The 27052-nt window shown below is 46.5% G+C and overlaps 3 protein-coding genes across 3 annotated transcripts in view; all 3 read right to left on the reverse strand.

Moving 5' to 3' along the window:
* TNFRSF8 (TNF receptor superfamily member 8) overlaps nt 1-1995 on the reverse strand; it is an 8764-nt gene extending 6769 nt beyond the window's left edge. The window contains exon 1 of the mRNA XM_042478581.1: nt 1900-1995. Within this exon, the coding sequence (XP_042334515.1) occupies nt 1900-1995 (96 nt within the window). The remainder of the gene's footprint in view (nt 1-1899) is intronic.
* A 2827-nt stretch (nt 1996-4822) lies between these two features.
* Nucleotides 4823-12247, reverse strand: SRM (spermidine synthase). Its single transcript, XM_042478008.1, has 8 exons — nt 11944-12247; nt 10519-10639; nt 10083-10175; nt 8988-9141; nt 8689-8772; nt 7485-7630; nt 6990-7112; nt 4823-6466 (listed from the first exon to the last, which is right to left on the reverse strand). The coding sequence occupies exons 1-8, from the start codon at nt 12147-12149 to the stop codon at nt 6449-6451; spliced, it is 945 nt and encodes a 314-aa protein (XP_042333942.1). The 5' UTR covers nt 12150-12247; the 3' UTR covers nt 4823-6448.
* Nucleotides 12248-13966: 1719 nt separating this feature from the next.
* On the reverse strand, nt 13967-27002 carry EXOSC10 (exosome component 10). Its single transcript, XM_042477977.1, has 25 exons — nt 26799-27002; nt 25157-25293; nt 24801-24924; nt 24217-24321; nt 23825-23990; nt 23244-23355; nt 22302-22377; nt 22076-22186; nt 21813-21956; nt 21001-21191; nt 20707-20863; nt 20348-20496; nt 20030-20080; nt 19804-19915; nt 19404-19454; nt 18760-18838; nt 17938-18047; nt 17581-17676; nt 17208-17282; nt 16903-16993; nt 16432-16520; nt 15871-16048; nt 15182-15243; nt 14974-15044; nt 13967-14821 (listed from the first exon to the last, which is right to left on the reverse strand). Exons 1-25 carry the CDS (start codon nt 26904-26906, stop codon nt 14791-14793), a joined length of 2676 nt encoding a protein of 891 aa, XP_042333911.1. The 5' UTR covers nt 26907-27002; the 3' UTR covers nt 13967-14790.
* Between the last annotated feature and the right edge of the window lie 50 nt (nt 27003-27052).

The following is a 27052-nucleotide window of genomic DNA, read 5'->3' on the forward strand; positions in this document are numbered from 1 at the left end:
CTGATGTGCATCAGAAGTGCCCAATGCACACCAGACATGCCTGGTGCATTGGCACAAGTGCCTGATGTGCATCAGAAGTGCCCAATGCACACCAGACATGCCTGGTGCGTTGTCACAAGTGCCTGATGTGCATCAGAAGTGCCCAATGCACACCAGACATGCCTGGTGCATTGGCGCAAGTGCCTGATGTGCATCAGAAGTGCCCAATGCACACCAGATGTGCCTGGTGCGTTGTCACTAGTCCCTGATGTGCATCAGAAGTGCCTGATGTGCATCAGAAGTGCCTGATGTGCATCAGAAGTGCCCAATGCATACCAGAAGGGGTCAATGTACCTCACAAGTGCCCAATATGTACCAGAGGTGCCTGATGCACACCAGAAGTGTCCTATGAGTACTACCGGTGTTACACCTTCCAAATAAGATCTTAGTCGTCATAACAATGATGTAGTACCAGGGTACCTAGTACTACTTGTAGTACCATGGCTCTTACCAGTGCTACATCTTCCAGCATTGCTGTAGCAGTACATAACAGTGCTAGTACTAGTACTACTGGTACCACTTCTGCTAATACTGGTTGTACTACTGGTGGCGGCAGCCATACTACTCGTAGCAGTAGTAGTGCTCCCAATACAGTAGTAATAGTAGTTGTTTGGGTGGGAACAGAACCACAACTGAACATTTGTAGGTGGCACGAAAGTATAAATTTCCCTTCACTTTTGCAGCATGGCCGCAGGAAAGGGTGCGCACACCGACGTCTGACCCTCGTGTCCATTTGCACCATCGCCGTGCGCCGTGCGATGTCTGTGCCAATCCCCTCTCCTTGCCCGGCAAACCTTTGCTTTGCAGAACAATGGCAGCCCTGCGCTTTCCGTTCTCACTCCGTTCTGCAAGTTGTGACTCATTCACAAATCTCCTTTTGAGGTCACCCGAAAAACCCACAACGCTGAATCAGAAAATGAGAAACGCCATTCAAACCAAACGTGAAATTTTGCTCGGGATGAATGTAAGCCTCTGCGTTTGTGCAAACCAAGACGACCAAGAAGAGAAGCCTTCCTCGCCCGACAAGGGTGGGATTTCCCCTGAATTTGCACCTGCCTCCAGAAAGCACCACATCTGAGAAATGTCGCATTGATGCTCTTTTGAGACAGCAGTTAAGAATCAGAGAGTCGCACGCTTGGACTTGGTGACCTTTGGGATCTCTTCCAATGCTAAGATCCTGCAGATCTCCGAAATATAGAAACTGGTCATCTGGAATGCAACGAACGCAATGGAGTTTATCACACTGTTATCGATGATCAGTTATTGATTATTTTAAAACCGGGATTTTAAATCAGCAGGGAGACCAAGGAGAGTCGCTTGGATGTGTGTGTATATGTGTGTGTGTATATATATGGGATACATTAATTGCCTTTTTTGGTGCATTCTTGCTTTTGGGGTGAGATTTTCGTTCCCCGGTTGAAAGAACTGGATAAAAAGACGTTTGAGGAACGTAAATAAAATTCATCTGGAAAGTACCTTTCGGGGGGAAAACACGGTTATTTTTGTCCCTCCAAATAATAATAATATCCACTTGATTCCGAAAACACCATGGATCTCAAAATCCATGGATGCTCAAGTCCCATTACATGCATTCAAGTATCATTATCATCATTACCATCTATGGGCCCTTGGTATCCTCTGGGATTTGGGTCCAGGACCACTATGGATCGCAAAGTCCATAGATGTTTAAGTCTCATTATATGCATTCAAGTATCATCACCATCACCATCATCATCATCTATGGGCCCTTGGTATCCTCTGGGATTTGGGTCCAGGACCACCACAGACCCCCAAATCCATTGATGCTCAAGTCCCACTGCATACAAGGGCATAGCAAAATGGTGAAAGGTTTTGGCTCACCTGTTTCTGGGAGGAAGGCTTGGCCTGGATCCTCAGATGGAGAAATGCCAGGAAGAGGAGGGCAGAGCAAGGGGCAGAGACCCTGCAGAGCCCCATAACTCATGCCAGGCTTCCCCTAGATCTGGGGCAAAGCAAAGGGAGGTACCAACCCCAGAGGAAGGCAAGCTGTGAAAGAGAAAGATAGAGAGGAAGGAGATGGCTTGAGTGCTCCTCCCCACTTTGCAAAGATATATGTATATATATTAGAATAATGCCCAGATTCATCTCAGAACCAAAACTTGTGGTCACCCTTTGCCTGGCCCTTCCTGCACTCTGATTGGCTGCCTGTTTCTGAGAGGCGTGGCCTCATTCCCTTTGCCTGGCGAAGCCAAGGGCTCTTTCTTTCCTCGTCCTCAGTCCAGCTGTAAGGCTTTCCAGCAGCATTGGCATCAATAGAGGACGAAGAGAGGGACACAGGGAAAGAGGCTCCTTTTGCAAAGCCCACTGGCCACTGTTTCTTCTTTCTCCTGGAACCCCGAAGCAGATAATAATAATAATAATAATAATAATAATAATAATAATAATAATAGGCCATTCTTCTTTTAAATGATTATGAGGATGCTCCACGTGCAAAGAGGGAATTCCCCTCGGGAATAGGCAGCAATACAAAAGCACATTAAAACCATTTTTTGGCTCCTCTGCCTGATGATGATGATGATGATGATGACGACGACGACGACGACGAATGTAAATTTGGCCCCAAAGATGCCAGCAGCCCTCAGTCTCCCAAACCCAGGAGCCAGGAATCTGAGCCCCTTGGAGCCTGAGAATGGCTGCAACGCTCATTTCCGCCACCAGAGGGCGCCCCGGGACAAGGAAAGATACTAAGAACCATCCTAAGCGTCCTTTCTGCTACCGCCAGAGGGCGCTCCCTCCAGGACCTCATTCGAGGGAATGAATGAGACAGACTAGGTAGCGCCCTTAGCGACTGCGGGGACTGCGCTTTGGACTGCAGTTCACATCGTCCCCCAATTCTATAGAGGGGCCCCCTATGTAACCCCACAAGACAGAAGGGGCTGGGACTCAGGGGGCTTTGGGGGACGTCTATAGCACTGGGGGCCCCCAATGCTATAGATGGGCCCCCTATGTAACCCCACAAGACAGAAGAGTCTTGGACTGGGGGCTTTGGGGGTCCTCTATAGGACTGGGACCCCCTATGTATCCCCAGAAGACAGAAGGGGCTTGGACCAGGGGTTGCTTTGGGGGGCCCTTTGCCTCAATGTATCTGAAGGGTTTTCCAAAGGAATCAGGTCTCCTTCTCCCTGGATCCCTCTCTCTCTCTCTCTCTCTTTAGGTCGACCTCTTGCTCGACCCCTGCGCCTCTCTCTCTCTCTCTCTATTTCTATCCAAAGGACTTTGGAGGAAGCTCAAAGAGGCTGCAGCGCTCTAGAGTCGCCACTAGATGGCAGTCTTGTATTAGGAATGTTCTCTATGAGCCAGAACTTGATCAAACCGAAGTCTATGGAGACTCAGGTGCTGGTGATGATGAGGGTTGCATCTAAATGCACCTGAGCCTCCCTTCTCCAAACCAAACCCTTGAGGCCAGCAATGCTTGGCATTTCCAAAGGTTAAGACCCCCCCCCCAATTCTCTTTCTCTTTTATCAATTAATAGGTGTGTGCTTAATTATTAGTATTATTGTGATTATTATTATTATTCAGAAAACATTCAAGGGTAGCTGTGGATCCCAAAAGCCACAATGCTCAAGTCCCATTCAAGGCAAGGGAGGAGTGAAAGGGTTGGTGAGACTGCAGTCCCCAGCATCCCTGGCTGGCTATTGTTGGCTTAGGCTGATGGGAGTTGCAGTCCAATGAATTAGAACAGCCCCTTCATGGATCCCAAAACCTATGGATGCTCTAGTCCCATTAAGTGCAATGCAGGAGGCAAAGGGGACCCGCTGGCCCTCTAAGACTGCAGTCCCCAGGCTGATGGGAGTTGAAGTCCAACGAATTAGAACAGCCCCTTCATGGATCCCAAAACCTATCGATTGTGCTTGTGCCATTAAGTGCAGAAGGTGCCATTTTATGTATATATCTGTGTGTGTGTCTCTGTAAAATGCTAAGTCTTCCTCATTTGTTTTATTATTTCCTTCCTTCTGACGTCACCCAAAACAATAAAGTAAAAAAAAATATATATATATATAAAATATAATAAATATGTAATAATAATAAATATTTTATTTTTAATTGTATTTTTAATTCCTGTAACCTGCCCGGATTCCCTCTGATTGCACAGGATATAAACAAATAATTTATTATCATTATTATTAAATATATAAGTAATAAATAATAAAGATGCCAGAATTGTCCGTGCAGTAATTCCCTTTCTTAGCTCCCATTGCTTCCTATAGGCTTTTGGATCGCTCCCACAGTTCCTTGTGGGCATGCTTCTTGTTGCTTCTGCCCAGGAGGTGACAATCAGTTGAGGCCTTATGTGTTGCTGTACTGCAATTCCCATCAGCCTCAGCCAGCAAAGGCAATGGTAAATAATGGGAACTATTGCTGTTGTTGAGTGTCTTCAAGTCATTTCTGAGTGACGGTGACCCCATCACAGGGTTTTCTTACCACGTTTCTTCAGACGCTGACCATAAAATCACAACGGAGGAGCTACAAATGCCTAGAGAAGTGTTTAGTGTAGGAAATCCTAGGTCCTCGAGCACAACTCTATGGTCAGCCTCTGGCAGACGTTGACCATAGAGTTGCGCTGGAGGACCTGGAGGTTCCTAGAGAGGCGTTCTCTTCAGTGCAAAAGAATAGCGTCCTTCACCCTTAAAGCCAGCAAATGTGGAGTGACCACTGTCCAGAGAGATAATGATAGATGCGGCTGAGGCCTATGCATTCCCAAATTCCAATGGAAAGAAGATATGACAAGATCGAGGGTAGGTTTATTAGTTTATTTATTAAACTCTTGTACTGTCCTCAACTCTCCTTGGACTACAACCCCATCATCCCCAGACAGCATTGGGATTGTAGTCCAACGCACCCAAGTCTGGTGGCTTGACCGAAGGCAAGGTGAATGCCTTTTGGGTGGGAATATGATGTCTTCGCTCTGTCTTTCTTTCTCCCCCTTTTCCCTGCTCCAAAAGGTTGGCGCCGGGAAAACCCCCGCCAACCGCCGCGAGCGAAAAGAAAGGAAACCACTTTGGGGGGGGGGGGGGATATTCCCCTCCAAAAAAGTGGGAGACAAGGCCCCCAAATATCCTCTCTAAGGGGCATTTCCATCATGTTTTTGGGGGGAAGCGACTTCTATTCTGTTGTTGATAGAAAAAGGCTTCTACTGACCCGAAAATGTGCCCAAAACATGGTAAAAGTAGCCCCTATGAGGACATTTTGGGGCATTTTATCTATTTATTTATTAAATTAATCCCAAATTTGGTTATTTTTTTGCAGAAGCAGCTAAAGGGAGTTCATCCAAATTATTACATGCGGCGAATTTGGCCTCTTAGACCTCCATGGTTGCCCCACATCTCCTCTAAAAACAAGGATAAGGTTTAATTTCAGAGCATTATATAAAGTGATCCAAGACGTAATAATAATACTAAAGAGACGTTGGGAGGAGGAGTAACAAAAGGTGTTGAAGAAACCCCCGTTTTCCTTTAAGGAATCGGCCGCGCTTTGGAGCTTTGGATTCTGGCCGCTGGGATTCGGTGCGCTTGTTTCGCCTCTGTAAGTATCTCACCAAAATGCATTGAGATAGGCAAAACTTTAAAAATACGGGGGGGGGGGGGGGGGAGTGCGGGATTTGCATCCCGAAACATCGCAAAAATTGCAACGGTTTCAATGCAAACCATTGGAAACGTTTGGATGCATTGGGGCACATTTGGCATCAAGGCGCCCAATGCCAAAATGCACATTTCTAGACTAAAAGAAAGGACTAATACATACTTCTTTCTTCCTCTCTCTGTAACAAAAAGATATGTCATTTAAAGCTAAGGAAAGAAGTTACAATCCTCCGAAGGCGAGAAAGGCGTTCAAACTAAAGGAGGAAAGTAAAAATGAGAAGAAGAAATGGTTTCCAATCTCTTGCAGGTACAAAGCCGACACCGACAACTCCTTTGTTCCTTCGGTCGCGTTTGGAGAGTCCAAAGCAAACTTTCTTCCTATAACTGGAAGAAAACCGCTAAACGGAAGGGATATTTTGGGGGGAAATGGGGGGATACATAGTTATAAATACATAATTTTGCATTGGGGGGATAATAGGGTTAAAAAAGGAGGAAGGCTGAAACCCAAAGAGGCGGTCGGTTAAGACATTCCCGGTCCAAGAATGGCGAAGTTCAAGCAATGGCATGGCAAGGTCTGGACCGGGCGTCGTGAGCCGTTTTGGTAGCCCCCCAAAAGTCTTTTTAGTTTTGCTTGTTAAAATACATAATTGGAAGGAATGTTTTAGCGGATAGGCTGTGGACGCGGGCGCCGCTGCGTCCGGACTACTTGCCGGAGGGAACCCCGAGGTTGAGGTCGCTCCAAAAACCGTGCGGTCCGAGGCAAGCGGTCGAAGCGGCCCGGCAGCGTTTTTCACACAGCGCTCAGCGCCTGCGAGAAAAGGAGAAACGCACAAAAAGAGAAGGAAAATAATCTATTAAGAACAAGTCGGAAGAACAAAGATCCCCTCCGACTCCTGTCTAAACATCACGGCGCATAAGAAACCATGACATGTGGATCTGGAGTGATCTACTGTCACAGGTACACATCTAACCGTAAATGCACCCCTCCGCATTTGCGTCCTGGACGTTTGCGGATTTGATTATTTTGGGGTCTTGGTTAATACGTTCTCTTTAGGAACGGCTAGGTCTTCCAGCGCATTTTCTGCCAGAGGTTGGCCATAGAGTCGTGACGGAGAACCTGCATGTTCCTAGAGAAAACGCTTCTCTAGGCATTCGTAGATCCTCCAGCGCGATTCTATGATCAACGTCGATCGATCAATATTTATTAATATTAAACAATTTTAAGGATTAAAGCAGTCATAAACTATAACGGAGAGGAACCCAATGTGAAAGGATTGAATTGGCTCCAAAGGCAATACGTAAAAGACGTCCCTCCGGTTCTCCGCTCTTACCTTTCGTGCAAATTCTGGCAGGACGAAGGCGGCCCGGTGGACGTCCGAGTTGTAATACTTGAGGTTCATTTCTTCTACTTGCTCCTGGGTCAGGCATTTGACAGGTTGCCGGAAGTTAGTGTTCTGCCGGAGGGAGACGTGTTTAAAAAAGCGACATTAGGATCGCCCGTGCCATCGTAAATCTTCCTCTTCCAACAGAAAAGACACTAATGCTTGGTAAGGTTGAGGGCAATAGGAAAAGTGGAAGAACATGTTCAACCAAGAAAGCCGCAACCATAATAATCCTTAGTTTGTAAAGTTTAAATTCCTAGATAGTATACCTTCAACCACCTGTTGTAGGCTTTACCCCACTATACTCAACCAAGCAAGCCCAAATACCTATTTTCCGCTATAGGCTTTCCCAAAATGGCATCAGAAAGGGACACACCAACGTTGGGGACGATGGGGAAGGGAGTCATGGATGCCCAAGAGTAGCAGAGACGTCTCTTTCCTCACCGGATTTTTGCTGCAGAGCATGAAGCCGATCTGTCCGCTTGGGTATGTTGGGATGGTGCAATAGGCGTACTCCACCACAGGGAAGAGGGACTTGCAGAACTGCCACATCTCCTTGATCAGGTCGAGGTGCAACCACTGGCATTCCCCTGGGAAATTCGAGAGAGGCGTTAGCAAAGCCCTCGGTCGGAGGAGAGGGAAGGAGGTCACGTTTCGCGCCATCCCTGAGTCCAAAGCTCCATCTCTGAGGCTCCTGAAATACTTGGAAGTAGGCTCAGAAGCAAAGGATTGCCAAGTTGGAAAGTGGGATCTCAGGAGGTTATGCAACCGAATGCACTGCTCAGGGCAGGATCTGCAACTATGGCACCATAAACCTTTTGAGTCCCCACTGATTCTCCGTATAGGGTCCTGGACCTACCTACCCCCTTCCAAAATATTTAGACTAAATCGTTGTGACCAAACAGTAGCGAAGATACAGAGTACATTTACAAAGGAAAACGTTGGGTAGAAAACGGTGACTGTGGAAAAAGAGCTCTCCTTTAAAGCTTGTTCAGAGAGGAGGCAAGCACTAGACCAGGGATGATTGGATCCTCACTAAAGGGGATAAGCAGCCTTTTCCTCCTTGGTCAACAGCTGGCCTGGAAAGCATATCCCTTACACAAGTGGTAGGTGTCCCTTATTTTAAATAGGTGTCCTGTATGGAGGGCCAAAAGCCTTGTCCCTTATAGGGCTGGCAGAAAGATGGGAAGGAGGACCTCTACATGATGCGATCCAACCACTACAGAATTGCCATAGACAGAGAGCCAGTGTGGTGTTGTTTGTTTGTTGGGACTATGACTCTGGAGACCAGGGTTTAATTCCCAGTTTGGCCACAAAACCCACTGGGTGACACTGGGCAAGTCACACTCTTTCAGCCTGAGGTGATGGCAATGGTAAACCTCCTCTGAACAAACCTTGCTAAGAAAACCCCATGATAGGTTCTACCTTAGGGTCGCCATAGATCAGAAATGACTTGAAAGCACATCACAACAACTAGCAAAATGACAAAAGAGACACTGTGCAGCAATGGGCTGCGCTGAAGAGTGCACTATTAAAAGCTCTTGCAGTCCTTTTCCGGTGCAAAAGCAACACGTCCGACTCTATTCAATTGCCCAACAAGATATGGACATGGTTCGAATGTGCAAAGTTGTGTTGTTCCAATCCTCACCTTGACAACAGAGGATGCCATCTTCCCGCAGAGCGGTCTTCATCAGTTGGTAGTAGGATTCCTTAAAGAGGCTTTCTGCAGGACCTGGAGAGGAAGACAGAGATGAATATAAATGGAAGAGCAAGCCCAGAATCACAGAGTTGGAAAGGACCACATGGACCATTAAGTTCAACTTTCCATTACGGTACATGGCACATTTAGCTCACAGGGAGCATGCGTGGGCAAGCATGGCAAGATGTGCAAGACCGGTGATCAAAATGGCTTTGCTGGAAAGGCTGGGGAGGTCTCTGGACACTCACCCATGGGGTCCGAGGAGTCTGTGATGATCACGTCGAAAGCCTCTTGGTTCTGCTTCATGAATTCAAAGCCGTCCCCGACGTGTAAAGTGAGTTTGGGGCTGGAGTATCCCACAGCCATCCCCGGGAGGTACTTCTTCGATGCTTGGATCACATCCTAAAACAAGGGACCCCCATTATTTATTGACTGTGATGCTAACCATATTGGGTTGCTCAGGGGAGAAGAAAGGAAGATGGCACAATGGTCAATGGTCACCAAGCAGAACCAAGCTGAGACTGACCAGTGCCCAGGGTTTCAAACAGCAGCCTTTGCCAGCCTTGCCTGGGAATGCCAAGGCTTGAATCTCCACCTTCAGTTAATGAATTAGATTATATTGGCGCAAGGGATGTGGCGCCCCACAGATCTATGGATCTTCTGTTAACAGTAAAATGAGATTTTTCCCTCCTCTGAAGCAAACTTGCCAAGAAAACCCCATGATTGGTTTGCCTTAGGGTTGCCATACATCAGAAACTTGAAGGCACGCAACACACACGCAAAGGCACTAAAGCTGGGAATCCCAAATACCTCTCCCCAAACTGCAAATCCCAGTGAAATCTAAGGGACGTTGGCATAACGGAATCATAAAGTCACAATTATACAATTGGCGGCCGCAGTCCAATGCTCAAACTACGGCACCGCGCCGGCTCTCCTCGCCATAGAGCCATGCCAACTTGGCTTGCAAAGCCGCTCAAGGTTGGGTGGAGAAGGAAATAAAGAACATTTTGCACCCCGAGGGCAGGAACCTTGTCTGCCTCATTCCTTCCTTCTCATGATTTCGTGGATGCTTGCTGCTGGAGGAAGAAGAAAACGCTTCGCCAGGGACTGGATGTTCCCTTCCCAAAAGTGGCGCCGGTTGAGAAACCAGGGCCCCAGGGCAGGGCAAGGTGGAGGATGCGCATATATATGATTTGACACAGAGATAGACCGGCTAGGAGAAGAATCCACCTTTTCTCTGTCTCAACCAGGCCTTATTTTAAAGTCATCCCGATATCTGTCGCTGTCGTGCGCCGCCAAGTTGTCCGACTTGCCCAGGATCACAGGGACCAGCGGAAGCTTACCTCATCGATTTCACACTGTATTACGGACTCGACCGAGGGGTGCTTCACGACTTCCCGTAAGACGCCGCCATCGCCGCCTCCAATGATGAGCACCTGGACGGAGAAGAGAAAGCGCCATCACTTTATTTGATGCCTGCCAAGCATTTAGGGTCCTGGACCTTTGGTTGGAAAGACCCCTGGAAAAATCAGGGTGCCCTTGAAAATCCATGGAGGGGCGACCTCCACTATTTCAATGGGGTGCGCGTATGGACACGCACCACATTCAAGCCTATGGAGCCTGAATATGCGCACGTCTCTGTTTTCGCGTGCCTTGCCCAGCGTCGCTCAGCAGGTTTCATGGCCGAGCCAGGATTCGAACCCTGGTCTCCAGAGTCATAATAGTCCAACCCTCAAACCACGACGGTGGCGTTTTTTGGGCACCATGGCTTCGACTCACCTTTCGCGGATGAGGGTGGCTGCACAAAGGCAGGTTGGCGATCATCTCCTGGTACGAAAACTCGTCCCGTTCTGTACACTGGATAACGCCATCGAGCACCAAGACGTTCCCATAGGTTTTGCTGCATAGGAAAGTGGGACGAAAGAGAACATGTAAGGGAAGAACAAGAGGCGGGGAAGACGCATCCGTCCAGATGTTGGTGTACTACAATTCCCAGTAGCCCCAGCATGGCAGAATGAGTGAGTTGGACCCTTTCAACTCTATGACTCTATGTCTTCCTACCTATATGTTCAAGGTTGCGTTGGAGGTTTTTAAGCAGAGGCTGGCCATTGGAAGATGTACTAAAACAAATGGCAGTCCTTGCCCATAGGGAAACCATACTATGCCATATATATGACACCTAAAGCGGTGTCAAACTGCATTACTCCTCCAGTGCAGCTGCACCCCTAAAGAGCCTGTCGAACTACAAATCCCAGGGTTCCATAGGAAGGAGCCATGGCATCGATGGCAGCATCAAACCACATTATTTCTCCAGATCAGAGGAGCCGCTAAAAACCTTATAGGACTATAAACCCCAGGGGTCCCACAGTTCAACCACATTATTGCTACTGTGCGGTTGCACCCGTCGAACTACAAATCCCAGGGTCCATGGGGAGCCATGTTAAGTTAAAGCATCATTCTTTCAGTGCAGAGGCGCATCTGCAGACCCTGAAATACTACAAATCCCGGGGTTTGACAGGACGGAGCCATGGCAGGCAAAACGTTATCCCTCCACTACTGAGGCTTTCAGAACTACAAATCCCAGGGCCCCAAAGGATGAGGAGCCTATGGCAGCTAAAGCACTGCTCTTCCACTGCAGAGGCACCTATGCAGCCCTTGCAGAACTACAGATCCCAGTGTCCCTCAGGATGGAGCTCCAGTATTTTAACAGGGGGGGGGGTCAAACCACACTATATTCCTACTATTCAGATGTAGCCTTGTAGAACTGCAGATCCCAGGGTTTCACAGGATGGGAAGCCATGGCATTTTAAAGCATTGCTTCTCCAATGCAGGAGCACTCCTGCAGACCTTGCAGAACTAAAGATCCCAGAGGATGGGGAGCCATGGCAATTAAAGCATCACTCTTCCACTGCAGAGGCACCTCTGCAGACCTTGCAGGACTACAAATCCCAGGGTCCCAGAGGATGGGGAGCCATGGCATTTAAAGCATTACTTCTCCAGTGCAGAGGCACCTCTACGGACCCTATAGAACTACAGATCCCAGAGGATGGGAGCCATGGCAGTTAAAGCATTACTCCTCCAATGCAGAGGCACCCCTGCAGACCTTGCAGAACTACAGATCCCAGAGGATGGGGAGCCATGTCATTTAAAGCATTGCTCCTCCAATGCAGAGCCACCCCTGCAGCAGAACTACAGATCCCTGACCTCCTGAAGACGAGGATCTCCTGGAAAGGGGATCTGCGGTGGTGCAGGACCTCCTCCACTTGCAGGGAAAGGGCCTGTCCGGGCCAGAGGCTGCAGGTCTCCCGGAACCATCCCTCCTGGACCAGGGCTGTGCTGCTGCTGCTGCTGCTGCTGGCCTTGGCCTCCCTTCCTTCTCCTTCTCCTTCTCCTTCCAAGCCAGGCTCCATGAGAGCAGACGCACTGGGCTCCCTTTCCTTTGCACAGCCCTCCTTTGCAATGGCAAGGATGCCACCTGCCACCTGGGCACGCCTCAACCGAACCCGGGCCCCCGCCGGCTTCAACTGTGGGCGGGGTCAAAGCAGGGCCAATGAGCAGCCTGGTTTAGTTGGCGACGCCGGCGCTCATTGGACGGCCGAGACGAAAGGGCGCCTCGGCTTAGCAGGTTAGACTGCGCGCCGCCTCTGCCTCTCTCTGCTTGGCCTCGTTGTCCACGTGGGAGGCTGGGCGGAGCGGAGGCGCTGATTGGCTGCCAGGGAAGAGGGCGGGGCTTTTACACGTGGCTGGTGGGTCTCCGCCAGAACTGGAAAAGTGCCTCGCCTTGCAGGGGAGTAACCCCATTGCTCTTAATGGGGTTACTCTAACCCCTTTTTCATTCATTGAAGCTTTACACGGGAGTACCTCTATTGTTTTCAATGGGGTTACTCTACCTCCGTTTACTTCATTGAAGATTTACACCAGAGTAGCTCTTCTTTTCAATAGAGGCTCCGCTACCCCTATTTTACTTTCAATGCTGCGTTACACTGGAGTAACTCCACTGCTTCCAATGGGGTTACTCCACCCTTTAATTAAAGATTTACACTGGAGTAACTCCATTGCCTTCAGTAGGATTACTCTGCCCAATTTTACCTCCATTGAAGCATTACACGGGAGTAACTCCATAGCTTTCAATGAGGTTACTTTTACTTTCACTGAAGCTTTACACTGGAGTAACCCCATTGCTTCCAATAAAAAAAGACACCATTTTGGATAGAGCATCAAAACTCTCAGTGCAAGGCTTGGAGAAGTTACTTTTTTGCAGGATCTCTCAGCAAGGCTGGGAGTTACTCCAAAACAGAGAAAAGTAACTTTTCCAAGCTCTACATTACTTTTACTACAACATGGCTTTGCCTTTGAGCCCAGCGGCCGAAGGAAGATGAATACTCATAATTAGGTAATCATAATTATATATAATTATATAATTATATTTAATTTTAATATAGATTAAATACACGAAAACGATTTGGCGCAAGTCATGCTCTCTCAGCGTAAGCGACGCCATTTTGTATTTAATGGGACTTGAGCATCTGTGGATTTTGGGATGCACTGAACCAAGACCCCAGAAAACCCCAAAGCCCTGCTATACTTGGGACCAGAAGCATTTTGGAAGCATTTGGTTCTGTTGCATGTCCATAGATTATGTGAACCTATGATTGTATGGAGAAGCATTTTAAGAAGATGGGATTTTTGGGTGCTGAGGCCATGTTCTAGAAGAGTTTACTCCTGACGTTTCGACGGCGTCTGTGGCTGCCTTCTAGAACATGGCCACATCGCCTGAAAAACCCCACAAAAACCCTATGGACGCCGGCCGTGAAAGCCTTCAACGTCACATTCCTATCATCCTGAACCAGCAGGCCTAGTGGCGCATGATGGGAACGATGGGATCTGTCGCCCAAACAAACTGGGGAGGGCACATGTAAAGCCAACCTGAAGTCTAGTACAGTCACAGACTTGGGATCCCTCCCTTATGCGCGAGCGCAAACGGAGGGGGAAAAATGGTACATGCCACTTTACTGTCGTGGTTCAATGCTGTGGAACTGTGAGATATTCAGCCTTATTCTGCCTGACGCCGCAACAAACTACAAATCCCAGGATGGACGGATTTGGAGCCAATGACCCAAGAAGGAGCCATGACAGTTAAAGCATTCATTCTGCAATGTGTCAGCAGCCAAGGCTTTGGAGTTTTCCGCACTTTGCAAAGATGTATTGATTTAAACCAAACCCCGCATTTTGCCAAAAAGACTTTATTTCCAACCGGGAAAATAGGTTTTCTGTGTGGGGTTACGTTCGAACGACAAGCCGTGAGCAACTTGATACATAATGCTCAATTATGTCACCGGGGATGTTGCCGCTAGGTTTCAAGTTTCGGCCTGCAAATCTCAGGATTTGGGACGATCCTAACCTGGGAACCCTAGGCCCTAAAGGCCAAAACCGGCCCTCCTGGGATTTCCAAGGTGGCCATGTCTTCCTCAGCTGTTCTATGGCGTTCCCTTTCAAATCCTAAAAGATGGAAATGCTCAGTGAGTAGCAGCAAGCGCTCCAAACTAAAACATGCTCTCCAACATCTAAGTTTGGCAAGGACAGTTACAATGAATCCTTTGCATTCCCACTTTTCCAGCTGCTTTTAAAAGGTCCCAGTTTCTCTCTCCTCCTCCCACCTTCCTCCTTTTTCATCCGCTTACTTCAAATACTTTACATTCAACTAACTGTTGAAGATGCAGCGAAGGCTGCTTCCTGGAGCATTTTACTCCTCCTCTCTGTGTCCCAAGGCACCCTCTACTCCTCAAAGGGCAAAAAGCACGATAAGGGAAAGTAACGGAAGCTGTGCCTTTTTGGGAAGGTGCTGGTTGTGGGAAGAAAACGTTAACATCTCCGATTTTAGGGGAGAGGGAAGAAAAGCAATTTAATCCATTAAAAAAAACAATCCAAAACACTCCAAACAAACAGGTCTCCGTACAAAAAGTCGCAGCACTGAATGGCGTTTCCCCTCCCTCAAAAGACGCCAACTGTTCGGATCCTCGATTTCGTGGTTCCTCCGTTCCTTGAGTGGGATTATCTTTTCGGCCAGTTGTGCCGGAAACCCCTGCGGAAAGAATGACAGAAAGGCTACTACTAATGGTCTTAATGAAGCCTAGCCGCTTCATATATTTGGTATCCAGACCAGGGGTGGACAAAGTGTCCATGACAGGGACTAGAAACATTTCAAGCCTCATTTGGGTCCCACCATTGGCTGACCTGTTGGACTTCCCAGTGGTATAAGACATGCTTCTTGTTCCGTCCGGCTGATGGACTTTGCTGGCTCCCTTCTGTTTCGTTTCAGCATTCGAGAAACAGAGAAAGAAACGAAATGCAGGTGATTGTAGCAAACTGTCATCAAGCTGTATGGAGCAAACTCCAAAAAAGCCCCACAAAAATATCCCCAAAACCCCTCAATGGGACTTACCTTGCCGGCGTGGACCTGCTTGGCAGGATTGAACTGCGAGGATGACTTGTTTTTGCCTTTCCCTAGAAGGAAAGAGGGACTGAGTCCATCATCATCACCACCATCATCATTTGACAGCAAAACAAGCAGCCCTAAGAAGCCCAGAGCTTTTTGGGATTACAACTCCCGTTATCCTTTTTGGGACTACAACACCCAGTATCCAGCTGAGCCACTCTGAGATATGTAGGGAAGCATTTGAGGCTTTAGTTGGAAAAACAGGGCAGGAAATTCCTGGTGCCAAGGGAGAAAGGCATGGCCACCCGCACTTCACAGACATTGCCCACCCTCGATTCTATGGAACAGGGCTGTTTTAGGGCTCCTTCTACATCAGATCCTCATATTCACCTCTTTGTGGCCATATTACGTTATATCACCTTTGCTAACAGTGAGAGCCACTACAACTCAGAGAGCACTTTGAATGCCTGCTTGACCACAGAAACATACTGGATGACCTTCTGAACAAACCCTGTGAACAAACCTTGCCACGAAAACCCCTGTGATAGGGTTGACACAAAAACAATATCATGACCATCCACAAACCTAATACATCAAGTGCTGTTATCTAGGAGATGGGGATGGGGAACGCCACCTGTTTCAGTATGGCACACTTAGTAGTAGCTACGTAGTCATTCAGGGCCAGGGGCTCTTACCTGCAAACACTTGGAGGTTGGCGTTGCTGTAGTCGAAGGGCGTGAAGGGCTTTGGGTCCTCTTTCTCTTCCTCCTTCTCTGGCTGCTGGGAGACTTTGGCCTTTTTCTTCTCTTGCTTGGGCATCTCTGTCCCAGGATTGCTTCCTTCTCTCTCCCTCTTTTGCCCGACTTGTTCCAGCTAGGAATAAAGACACCCCAAAAGAAAAGACTGAACAGAGCTGTGGGAGAAGGTGGCGTGAGCTGCATCCTCTGGGGTCAGAAAAAGGCACCCAGATTGAATCAAATGGCTGGGCACCTCATTCTGACCAGTGAACAATTCACCCTAGCGCCAGGCAGTATGCATTGGCCTGGCATCATAATGGAGGGCTCCTGATCTTCTGGGAAGATCCAGAGCAAAAGGTGAGTTATTTTAAATTGCTATAAAGAAGATATATGGCTGGAGGTCATCTGGATCGTTCTCACCGGAACCAGGGAGTGGGCTCTGTGCCATCAGGACTACTTGCCCTGGGAATGGGGCAATGATGTTTTACTGGGCCTGTGCAGGAGGTAAAAAACACTCACCGCGACCATCTCTCGTACGGAGACGGCGTCCGCAGCTTCCTCTTTGATTTCCTTCTCAGCAGCCGCGCGAGATGCTGCAGCCACTGGGGCTGAATAAAGAGGGAAAGAAGGTATGTTAAATATACTGGAATATGAGCCCAGTCCATTACAGGTGAATAGACATTCAAACTGAAGCTGTCCAAGTGAACTGTCATAAGGCACAGGTTCTCAGTGTTGGCAAAAGGAAAGATTTCCCCTCTCTCTTTTGTAAGGGTGTCCTTGCAAGATTGGAATACAGGTTCATTTAACCTATCATGCTGGATTTAATCCAGACTAAGTCATTCTTAGAAGATCTTAAATATACTAGATCCTGTTTGATCTTGGAAGTGAAGCTGGGTCCGGAGTGGTTAGTATTTGGATTCAGGAGTGCCAAAGAATACAGGGCAAGCCTCCTCTGAATATGTTTCACGTAAAATAATCCTATGAAGTTACCTGTCTGCTGAAGCTTCTTCTTTGTGGATGCTTTCTTCTTTGCCGCCGCCTGAAGCTGTGCCTGGCTTAGAAGCTTCCACCGGTTACTGATCTGGAAACAGACAAGATGCAACTGTGCCACTGTCCAAGCATATCCCCACGGTGCCAGTCTAAGTGGAGGCAGCCATATATGCGGCATGTCAAAGTGCCCAGCTTCAATCCTCGGTGACTCCAGTTAAAAGCAGCGCTAGGAATAACCTGGAGCTGAAATCTGCAGACAACCCTAAAAAAAAGGCTGCGTTATCAAGCTTAGAACAGGCACTTACTTCATAGATTTTCGACGACGGGTCCGATTTGGCCGACTGGGAGATGTGAGCAGCGTTCTGTTCTTGTGGCAAATACTGAAAGCAGAGGAAGAAAACAAAACACCAATTTGAAAGACAGATGGGTGCCTTGTACCTGTCAGCAGCATGAATTTTGCTGCATGGTCAACACAGCTACCCCGGAATATGTTGACTGAGATTCAGTCCTGATAGAGTTTAATTTACTGCAGTTAAGGAATATTGATTAGACGGAACCATTCTAATATGTTTTTCCTTACTAATACAGTGGTTATTTTGTAAGCCTTCTTGCGGGTGTTTTTTTGGATTGTTTCCCTTCTCTGCTGGGAAATACAACATATAGAAAAGTGGGCTTTACCATTCGGAATGGGTTTTCGAAAGACTCCATGATACGCCGGGCTTTCCGCTGCGCGGCTGTTAAGGTTTCATCCTCCACATCGCTCCTATCAGGTTCCTTTGGGGATGGAAGAAAAATTCACATGCAACTGGGACCAGTTACAAGTCAATTGGCATTGAGGCACTAGCTATCTGTTTGGATCGTCTCTGTACAAAGGCATCCCTTAAAAGCTCCCTGACCCTCCAGTCTGGCCACTGGGTAAAACTAAGGCATATATACATCTTTAAAAATCAAGGGAGGAAAGAACTGTTTGTTGACTCAGTTGGCTACTAGAGAGTACTAATACACTCCAGGTTCTCCAATGGATGTAAAACTTACATTAAAAATACTGATGGTGGCTTTCCAAAGGAGGCAAGTCGATTGGGGCAATTCATCCGCCTCCTCTGTCTCCGAAAAGAGTCTGGCATGCTCCAGGGTTGGTCCAGGCGCTGCATGAAGAGACCAGAGCAGGGAAATAAAATGGGAAATGAATGGGAATTAAGCTACCCCTTTTTATTAGAGCCTCTTCCAATGCTAGGATTCTGATTCTCTTTCTTTCCTGGAAACGTGCCCTTGACCAGTAGCCAATGGCTCAGGGATGGGCACTGGTCCATAGACCACCACTTTGAGCAACACTGTTCTAACCCAACTTCCTCTTCTTCTGCCCTCCTGACAATTTAGATCGCAAGCTTCATCATCCATAAGCATGAGCCATTCTGGCTGGGAGTAATGGGAGTCGAAGTCCAAATAAAATCAGGAGATGTCCATGGCGAGGGGAAGGATGCTCTAACCACAATAAGGCCTCTCTCTGAAACACTAGCAGGGCTGGAGCATTTGGGGAGTGGCCAACGTTGTTTGCACTGAACAGCCAGCCTCCTTATATAGGGCGGCCGGCAAACATTTTACAACCACCACAAACAATGTTGACTGCCCATTCCATGAGAGACACCCATGCCAGCTCAGATACTTGGCCCTGTTCCTGAATCCAGGTTGCTCTTCTGCACGTACCTCTGTTGGTTTTGGCTCCCTGGTTGCTATACAATATCCTGGTTGTTGACCTTCAGACTGGTAATCTACCATACAGTTCTTCTTTCCGCAGGTGAACCGTGATACCCTCCCAGTTTCAACTCACGGCCCTTTCCTACCCTCTCCCAGGATTACCTAGATCCGAGTGGGTCATCTTCTCATCCTGAGGAATGTGGGAGCTGTCATGGGGTCCAAACAGCTGATTCTCTGGCTTCTGCCAAAATCCAAGGAAACATGGGCACAGAGGGCCTCAGTTTAAAAATTCACGCAGACAATAATAGTTCACAAAGCCTCCTTGGTTCCCACTCATCTGCCCCACAGTGAAAAGATTTAAGCCATGAGAGAATCAGGACAGAGAAAAGGAAGTGCTTTGTGTCAAGGTGAACTGTGGGCTTTGGGACTTTTGGTGTGCTAGATCAGGACTCTATGACAAGTTTAGGGCCAATGTGTATGTCCTGGGGACTGAATGGATCACTAAAACATAAACAGCGACAAAAACTATGGGCCCATTATTGGTTGAGAAAGCATGCTCAAAGAGTTGTCATCCATGCTTCAAACTGGAAGGAGGTCTCAAGCGGAGCTGCTCCTTGCTCTGTCTGGCTTCAACAGCTTACTTTTTGATTCATGTTTTTATATGATGGATGTCTCATGTTTTTGTGGTCCATGACAGCACAACAAACACAACGACATTCTTAATCTTCTTTCACTGCTATCTTATTCAGAGGGAATATGGGAATCTAAAGAAAAGGGGCAGGCAAAGTGACCAAGGGAATATGTACCTCCGCACGTTGTAGGGGTCCTTTCCTTTTCGTGCCAACGGCAACTTCGGACTAGAAATAAAGAAACAAAACGTTCAGAGGACGCAGCATTCTTCTAAAATCTCTCATTCCTCTTTCTATCATCTGCACATATCTCTTGCACACACACACACACACACACACACTTGGTTCAAACCCTCTCTTCCAAGTCACCGGTTGAGGTTTTGCAATATGAACCATTAAAGAATATCCACAAACATTCTTACTACTTAGGGCAGCATGCAATAGGATGTGCATAATTTTATCTAGATGGTACGAATAGGGTGACGCTGGCAGAAACGAAGAGGTATTTTTAGGGAAAGGAGTTGGCATAAACAATGCTGTTCACTGTGTGTCCTGTACTTTAAAGGGGCTTTCGTACCTTCAACAGAGGCATCTCTCTGGCCTGATGGATGAGGAGATGCATTTCGTTGATCTGCTGCCGGACGAGAGGCGGGACTGGGTTGCAGCAGGCAATGATTCCTTGTGGCTCCCTGGATTGGGAAAGAGCAGAACGTTTTTTTCCCTGAACATTTTGAAGACGATAGAACATAACCGTTTGGCGGAGTCAAGGAAGATGGCTGTTGCCACGTCAAAAAGCCACTTACTTGGGAAGTTCCTCAGCTATCTTTTGCAGCATGTGGTTTGGGAGCACATACCTGTACAACAAGTAAAACAAAGACAGTAAATAGCATACATTGCTATCTAAGTTGAGGGTGGAGAACTTCAGGCACTGGGTCTAAACTGGCCCGCACCCCAAGACACCAAGATGGAGCCGTAACAGTCAAAGAAGGTTCACATTGTATTAATTCTGCAGTGAGGCAGCAGCCTGAGCCTTTTCTGCCATGCATGAAGACACTATGCTCCTTTCCTTGTGCGTCAACCAGCGCACCAGCCAGTCTCTGCCGCATGCTCTTTGCCCTCACCCTGGGCTCTCATCCTCTTGGCGCGCCATCTTGTCCCTCCAGGCAAAGAGCAGCTTGAAGGCCGTCAGCTGTTGGGTGTTGAGGTGCTTCTTCTGCTTCCGGTAGAGCTCCATGTAGGAGTTTTCGGTGAAGATGGGCTTGATGTATTTCTAAGTGAGAAGAAAAGGCAAATGAATGGGTGGAGGGAACTCAAAACGCAGGGGGATAGTACCACAACTGTGGCTAATCCGGAGGCCAATTCTCAGTCCTAGGACCCTGCGGAGTTGCAGAAACTGCCAAAACAACGATGATGAATAGCAGCTTCATTCCATGGCCCTGACTTGTATTTCCAGGGCCCTTCCCTTTAATTTAAGGTTTACCTTTAGGCAGATGTCTTTGCTCCGCTGCCACACAACCTGGAGCTGAGCCGGTTGTTCGTTGCCTCTCTGCCACAGCTCCTCTCTTACTCGGTCATAGATGTAGAGAAGGTAGTGGGTGTCATCGCGGGCATAGTTGATCATTTCCTCTGGGAGGGGGCTGGGGAGAAAGAGAAAGAGAGATACCCCTAAGGAGAGCTTGGAAAATGGACTTCAATCCCATGATTTTCAGAGTGGACCAAAAAAAGTCCACTTTTTAATTCTATCCATGAGTTTTTCTCTTCTTGTGCCCATTACCGTATGCGCCAGTCAGCCAGCTGGTATTGCTTGTTGGCAGCCACATCACAATACAGCTTGAGCAGATGCTCCAGGGAATGCCGGCCGAGGCTGAGCAGCCGAGCCGCTTGGTGGGTGTCAAAGACGTTCACCAAGTAGAGGCCGAAGTCTCTCTGCAGCCATTCCACGTCCGAATCGGCACCATGCAGGACCTGCCGTAATGAGGGAAAACAAGACCCGAATATGTACAAGTCCCCCTGGGAAATAACAGCCCTCCATTCCCCATCCCTGCCTCCTGCTTCAACCTGATCTGACTCTTGTTGAGAGATGAGCAACTTTGGGCTCCTCTGGCGTTTTGGGCTTTTTGTTCTCTGCCCACTCAGACTTTTAGATGGTCACCTTCCCTTTATCCCAAATACATCCATGCACAAGGCCATGGCAAAGACCCTCTGGACAATATTGCCAAGAAAACCTCATTATAGGCATATGGATGCAAGCTCTTGGGCCTGCCTAGGTTCCAATTGACCTCCAGGGGACATAACACAGGGACATAGGTTGCTCACCCCTGACTTTGACTGAAATACATTGGGGTTTTCTATCACTAAACAACCATCTTTTGAGCAACTTGGGACATGCGCCTCTTGCTTCTTCTGCAAATGTGGATACTGGGCCATCCTGGACCATGTAACTTGCCTCCAACTGATACCTAATAGCCCAGCCAAATATTTAGTGATGCCTCTTAAAGGATAGAGAGGACAGCACAACACTGTCCGGTTGCCAGTTCAAATCCACCCATTGTCCACTGAAAAATTCACAACGGCCCATTCCTTCACCTTGACAACTGCAGGGTCAGTAAAGGTCTCATTCAAGATATACAGTTCGCTGCGCAGCTCCAAGGCGTCGATGATAAAGTCTTCCGTTCGGGTGGAAATCTGCATGAGGCACGTCAGACCCAGAAAACTCCGGTAGGAATGGTGCTGTGGAGAAGGATACAGAGGGAGTGGAGGAAAGAGAGAGGAAAACAACCCATTAAAATGAACACACTCAATGTGCAATGCACAGGTAAAATGAAAACAGTTCCAGGAGCAATACTTACCTCCAAATCCAACGCAAACTCCTTACAGGTCCTAAGTTTCTCATTCAACTCCACCAACTCGTCCAAGGTGGAGACGAAGTGGCGGGGCGTTTCTGCAAGAGGTCTGAACATCTAGCAGAGGAAATCAAGATAGAAGATGTACATTATTTTCCAATGCAGCTTTGATCGAAGAGAGAGCCGAGTTTGAGTTGCTGGGAAAACCTTGGATTTCGCTCAGAGAACTAACCTGGACTTGTGGTTTTTCTAGAAACTCCTCCGGTGGTGAAAAATGCTCCAGTTCATACTGGTATGGGTGAGCAAACCTGCATGAAAGAAGAGGGAAATTCAACACGCGGACATTGGTAGAGCATAGTACCAGAAATTAATAGACTCATCCCTCCATATTTGCGGCTTTAATTATTCACGGATTTGATTAATATGTTCTCTCTAGGAATATCTAGGTCCTCCAGTGCAAGTCTATGGTCAGCTTTAACTAAAAGTGGCACTGAATGACCTAGATAGTCCTAGAGAGAATACTCTCCTAGGCCTTTGTAGCTCCTCCAGCACAGTTCGATGGTCAGTGTCTGTGGGACATTGACCACAGAGTTGCCCTGGAGGACCTAGAGATCCCTAGAGAGAACACTCTACTAGGTCTTTGTAGCTTCTCCAGCGCAGTTCTATGGTCAGTGTCTGTTGGACGTTGACCAGAGAGTTGTCCTGGAGGACCTAGAGATCCCTAGAGAGAACACTCTACTAGGTCTTTGTAGCTGCTCCAGCGCAGTTCTATGGTCAGTGTCTGTCAGATGTTGGCCACAGAGTTGCCCTGGAGGACCTAGAGATCCCTAGAGAGAACACTCTACTAGGTCTTTGTAGCTCCTCCAGCGCAGTTCTATGGTCAGTGTCTGTCAGATGTTGGCCACAGAGTTGCCCTGGAGGACCTAGAGATTCCTAGAGTGGTGTAAAAACATGGCGTTTTCGTTATTTGCGGTTTTCCCATATTCACGGGGGTCTTGTGCCCCTAACCCTAGTGAATATGGAGAGGGACAAGCATACATTGTTAGATTAACTGTTTCTCTTAAGAAATGTGGACATGGAAAATGTACCTGTAAGTTTGCATTGGTTTCTTGTACTGTTTGCTATATATTTGATACATGTTTAAAAAGTAATTTTAATAATGCTGTTTCCTTACATTTCCTGCTCCGTCTGCTGAGTCCTCTGTTGGTGAAGGAAGTCGGCCAAGGCAGCTGGCACATCCAGGTCCTCCGGTCGCTCCTTTCGTTCTCGCCTGCTTTTTGACAGTACTGGACACCCAGAAGCAAAAATGTTAAACCCACTCATGAAATAACACCCACCATTTCCAGACTTCTTCCTCTGATTTCTGTAAGGAGCATGCAATAGCAAATGTTCTAGACTATTTAATTTTGTGCATGATTATCCAGAGGTGGCCAGCAAACTCTGCCTGCATCTGCACTGCAGTAATAATCCAGTTTGACACCACTTTAACTGTCATGGCGGAATGCTGTGGAATCCTGGAAATTGTAGCTTGTTGTGGCACCAGGGTTCTCCGACAGAGAAGGCTAAGTGTCTCACAAAACTACATTTCCTAGATATCCAATGCACTGAGCCATGGCAGTTAAAGTGGTGTCAAACTGGATTATTTCTACAGTGCGGATGCAGACCTTGTTGCTGTTCCTAAAAGCATTTGTTCTCTCTCTGATACTCCACCAAAGTCAAGGCATGTTCCTTCCTTTCTGACCCTCTCCTTCTCACCTTCTGGCAGTGGCTTGAGAGCATTAGGTTTGACAAAGAGCTTGGGGACGAAGGGGGTGTTGGAGTTGTCCACCTTCTCACGAAATTTGAGCTGCGGACGGACAATGTTCCGCGCATGGAGCAAGCGGAAAGTTTCTGGTCTCGTCCGCCTGCTGGCTTCACTGGTCTGTTGGAAGAAGAGGCAAAAGTGGTTCAACGTGGTTGAATCCTGCAGGCTTTTAGGCCTATGGGATGATCCACCATTCATTATCCGATGTTCAGAAAATCTTATTACTTTAGCTATGCATACTCATACATTTTACAAGAATCAAAATGTAATAGAGGGGCCTAGAGGGAAATTGCCTCTGAAATATTGGAAGTAAATAAATAAATACATGGAAGATGACTTTCACCTTGGAGTTCCAGCTGGAAATGATGGTCTTGGGAGGCTGCAAGCCTGAGGGGAGGATAGGCTGCTGGTTCTTGTTCACACCGGCTGCTTCATCCAGTAGCATGCCCTGAAATAGAAGAGTAGGATGTCCTTTAGAAGGAAACAATCTGAAACCTCTAGTTAAAGGTTTGGGGTAACAGACCAAGGCTCCATGCGCACTGCAGAATTAATGCAGTCTGCTTTAACTGTCATGGCTCCGTCCTGGGATTTGTAGTTTGTTGTGGCCCCGGCACTCTCTGACAGAGAGCCTCATAAAACCACAAACCCAAATCCCATAGCACTGAGCCATAGTAGGTAAAGTTGTGTGAAACTGCATTAACTCTCTGGGGTGGATGCAGGTATAGATAGGGTAGACCCTTCTCCAGAGTTGTAGTCCAACACTCAAAACACTCCACCACATTGGTTCTTGTGCATTTGTGTGTGTGTGTGTTGTAGAACCGGGTGGACCCAGCAGATGAATCCTCTGCATCATTCAGTCCCTCTGGAATCGCTAGAGCCAAAAGTCAAGAGGAGCACCGTTCTGCCCAGGAGCGGGCTGACACTTACCACTCTTTCCAGGATGGCATCATTGGCGTCGACCAGCAGATCAAATTTGTCCTCTAGCTCCGTCACCTTGCTGCGGTCTTGGAGGTGGCTGCGGCAGCCATGGTACCGCATCACTTTGCTCATGCTGATGGGGAGGAAAAATAGCAAAGATGGCAGGAGTGTTGGTTCTGTAGCATGACTTTATGGTCAACTTCCACAGGAGGCATACCATTGGAGGCCCTAAAAAATACCAATAGAGACCCCCCCCCCCCCCCCGGATGTGGGTACATGAAACTGTGGGTACCAATCCCATAGATACAGGGAATGTAATGGAGAAGAGGCAAGCCAACCACTCCAGCCACAACCCAAGGACTCACCATTGGAGCAGCCTGTCTCCTTGAGTTTCACAGTAGACCTGGAAGCTGGGAAAGCTGCGGTAGAAGTCGTACTCGTCTCCAGGCTGCGGGAGGCCATTGGAAGCCTTGGTGGCGGACACCACAGTGCCCAGGGCATGCTGGGTACCAAGGGCAAGGAGAGAAGGCAAAGGTCAGTTGTTGTGAACCAAGCCACTGATGCTTATCCAGGAAGGCCAGATTTATAAGTACTTGGGGGATTTATTATTGTTTGTATTTGTATTTTATCTATTATTATTTATTATTATATTTTATTTTTTATTATTAATAAATAAATAATATTTATTTATTTATTTATTATGGTATTTATACCCCGCCCTTCAGTCCTAAAGGCTATCAGAGCGGCTAAAATTATTGCTTTTTGTAGAGAGGCGGGATATAAATAATAATTATTATTATTATTATTATGCCTCCCAACTGTCCCGACTAACCCTCCGCCTTCCCCCATTTTGAATGGCTTTTTAGCATGTTTCCAGTTTCTCCTTCCTCTTCTCACTTTTCCATATATTTTTGGAATATATATATTCCATATTCCCTATATTATTATAGTTAATAATAATAATGGTAATAATGATTAACAATAATGTCAATAAATATTGTTAATAAATATTATTATTATTAAATAATATTAACAAATAATAAAAATAAAGGTAATAACTATATATTATAATATTAATAAATTGATAATATTAATGAATATTTTAATAAATAATAATATTAAATAATATTAACAAATAATAAAAATAAAGGTAATAATAATTAGCTATATTATTATAATATTAATAAATGAAAAATATTAATGAATGTTGTTAATAAATAATATTAAAAATAATAAAATAAAGGTAATAATTAACTATATTATTATAATATTAATAAATAAATAATATTAATAAATATTGTTAATAAACAATATTATTTAATGATATTAAATAACATAAAGGTAATAATAGCTAACTATATTATAATATTAATAAATGAATAATATTAATAAATATTGTTAATAAATAATATTATTAAATAATAACAAATAACAAAAATAAAGGTAATAATAATTACAGTAACTATATTATTATAATATTAATAAATGAAAAATATTAACAAATATTGTTAATAAATAATAATATTAACAAATAATGTTAACAAATAATAAAAATAAAGGTAATAATAATTAACTATATTGTTATAATATTAATAAATATTGTTAATAATATTACTAATTACTAATAATAAATTAATAATAATAATATTTATTTACATTCCGCCTTTTCCTGGAGGAATCAAGGCGGGTTGCGACAGAAATTATAATCAAACAATTAACAATTATTACAACATAGGAATAAAAACACAAACAACAATCACATTATACTGTCTCCTTACAAATCCCTCAGTTAAAATAGTTACATCATTAAAACAATTCAAACAGGCAAAAATGACAAAAGAGATTATATAAAACAGTAACTTTTATATAATAAGCGCCTTATTATTGTACTGTAGAAGCTACACCCTGAGTCTTATTCCACTGAAAAAACTACAACTCCCGGCATGCTCTGCGCCCTCTCTGCCACTCGGCACCCGTAGCGCGATGGTTCTAACTGCTCAAAGGTACCTTGACGAAGGCATCGGCGTCTCGAAACCCGGGCAAAATGTCGTCTGCGGTGTCGGTCTCCATAGCGGACGCCTCGGCGGGACCTCCCCCGCCTTCCGCGGCCGCCATTTGCCTTTCCTTCGGAAGATCTCTCCGCTTCCCTCGCTTAGCTGGCAGCCGCCATCTTGGGGGAAAGCGCTTCACGCAGTCCGAGCGGGAAATCTCGTTCTCTCTCGCGAGATCTCACCTAGCGCACCACATGCATTATAGATGAA

The sequence above is a fragment of the Sceloporus undulatus genome, chromosome 7, assembly GCF_019175285.1.
Source record: "Sceloporus undulatus isolate JIND9_A2432 ecotype Alabama chromosome 7, SceUnd_v1.1, whole genome shotgun sequence".
Taxonomy (NCBI): Eukaryota; Metazoa; Chordata; class Lepidosauria; order Squamata; family Phrynosomatidae; genus Sceloporus; species Sceloporus undulatus.